The 877-nt window shown below is 57.8% G+C and overlaps 1 protein-coding gene across 1 annotated transcript; it reads left to right on the forward strand.

The window, feature by feature from the left end:
- The first annotated feature begins 18 nt into the window (after positions 1-18).
- Positions 19-869, forward strand: LOC103399322 (protein bicaudal D homolog 1-like). The gene is made up of 2 exons (XM_017031065.2): positions 19-421; positions 561-869. Exons 1-2 carry the CDS (start codon positions 68-70, stop codon positions 771-773), a joined length of 567 nt encoding a protein of 188 aa, XP_016886554.1. The 5' UTR covers positions 19-67; the 3' UTR covers positions 774-869.
- The last annotated feature ends 8 nt before the right edge of the window (positions 870-877 follow it).

An 877-nucleotide genomic window follows, 5' to 3' on the forward strand; every position in this document is an offset into this window, starting at 1 on the left:
TTTTTTTTTTTTTTTTACTTCCAGACAGGGACGCGGCCTCAGAGGAGTCAGCGCCAGCCTCAAAGCCATGTCTTTAGACAACAGCAAAGTTCTCCTCACGCCGCGGCTCGCCAGGCGACTGGCCGCTATTGCCTCGACAACCTCAACTTCCGGGGAGTCACGCAGTCCTTCAGAGTCTCCGTCCAAAGAGCCCCTGGGCAGGGAGGTCACGCGGCTGGAGAAGGACCGGGATCGGGATCGGGAGAACCTCCAGGTGCCGCCTGAGCAGGTCCTGCCCGTCTGCACGCCTCCGTCTCGTTCACCCAGTATCAGTGCCTCTTCATCGTCATCGTCGTCGTCGTCGCCCGCTATTGAACCGGCCAGCGAGCTGCGCAAGGAGCCCATGAACATCTACAACCTCAACGCCATCGTCAGAGACCAGGTAGAACACAGTGATCATGTTGGTGCCAGAGGAAGTAAGTCCATCTGTCCCGTCCGTCCTCTGTGACACAGCAGACACTTCCTTTTACGCCTGTGTCATTTCCACGCCTCACCCCTGCGTCTCCCCCTCCTCCTCACAGGTGAGGCACCTGCAGCGGGCGGTGGACCAGTCTCTGCAGCTGTCCAGGCAGAGAGCTGCAGCCAGGGAGCTGGCCCCGTTGCTGGACAAGGACAAGGAGAGCTGCATGGAGGAGATCCTGAAGCTCAAGTCTTTGCTGAGCACCAAGAGGGAGCAGATCGCTACACTCAGGCTGGTCCTCAAGGCCAACAAGCAGGTGACGTGGACTCACTGACACACATGACACAACATCACACCCCCCCTACTGGCCATGTCCAGGAAGACCGCTATGACATGAGTCCTCAGTAACAAAGGTGTCAATAAGTAGATCAGGATCTA

This window comes from Cynoglossus semilaevis, unplaced genomic scaffold (genome assembly GCF_000523025.1).
Source record: "Cynoglossus semilaevis isolate Cse_v1.0 unplaced genomic scaffold, Cse_v1.0 C19074736, whole genome shotgun sequence".
NCBI lineage: Eukaryota > Metazoa > Chordata > Actinopteri > Pleuronectiformes > Cynoglossidae > Cynoglossus > Cynoglossus semilaevis.

What these genes read in the sequence shown, in the direction of transcription:
- LOC103399322 (XM_017031065.2), top strand. Translation starts at nt 68, where the DNA reads ATGTCTTTAGACAACAGCAAAGTTCTCCTCACGCCGCGGCTCGCCAGG. An exon ending in ACGCCATCGTCAGAGACCAG is followed by an intron (nt 422 to 560) that starts GTAGAACACAGT and finishes TCCTCCTCACAG; the next exon opens with GTGAGGCACCTGCAGCGGGC.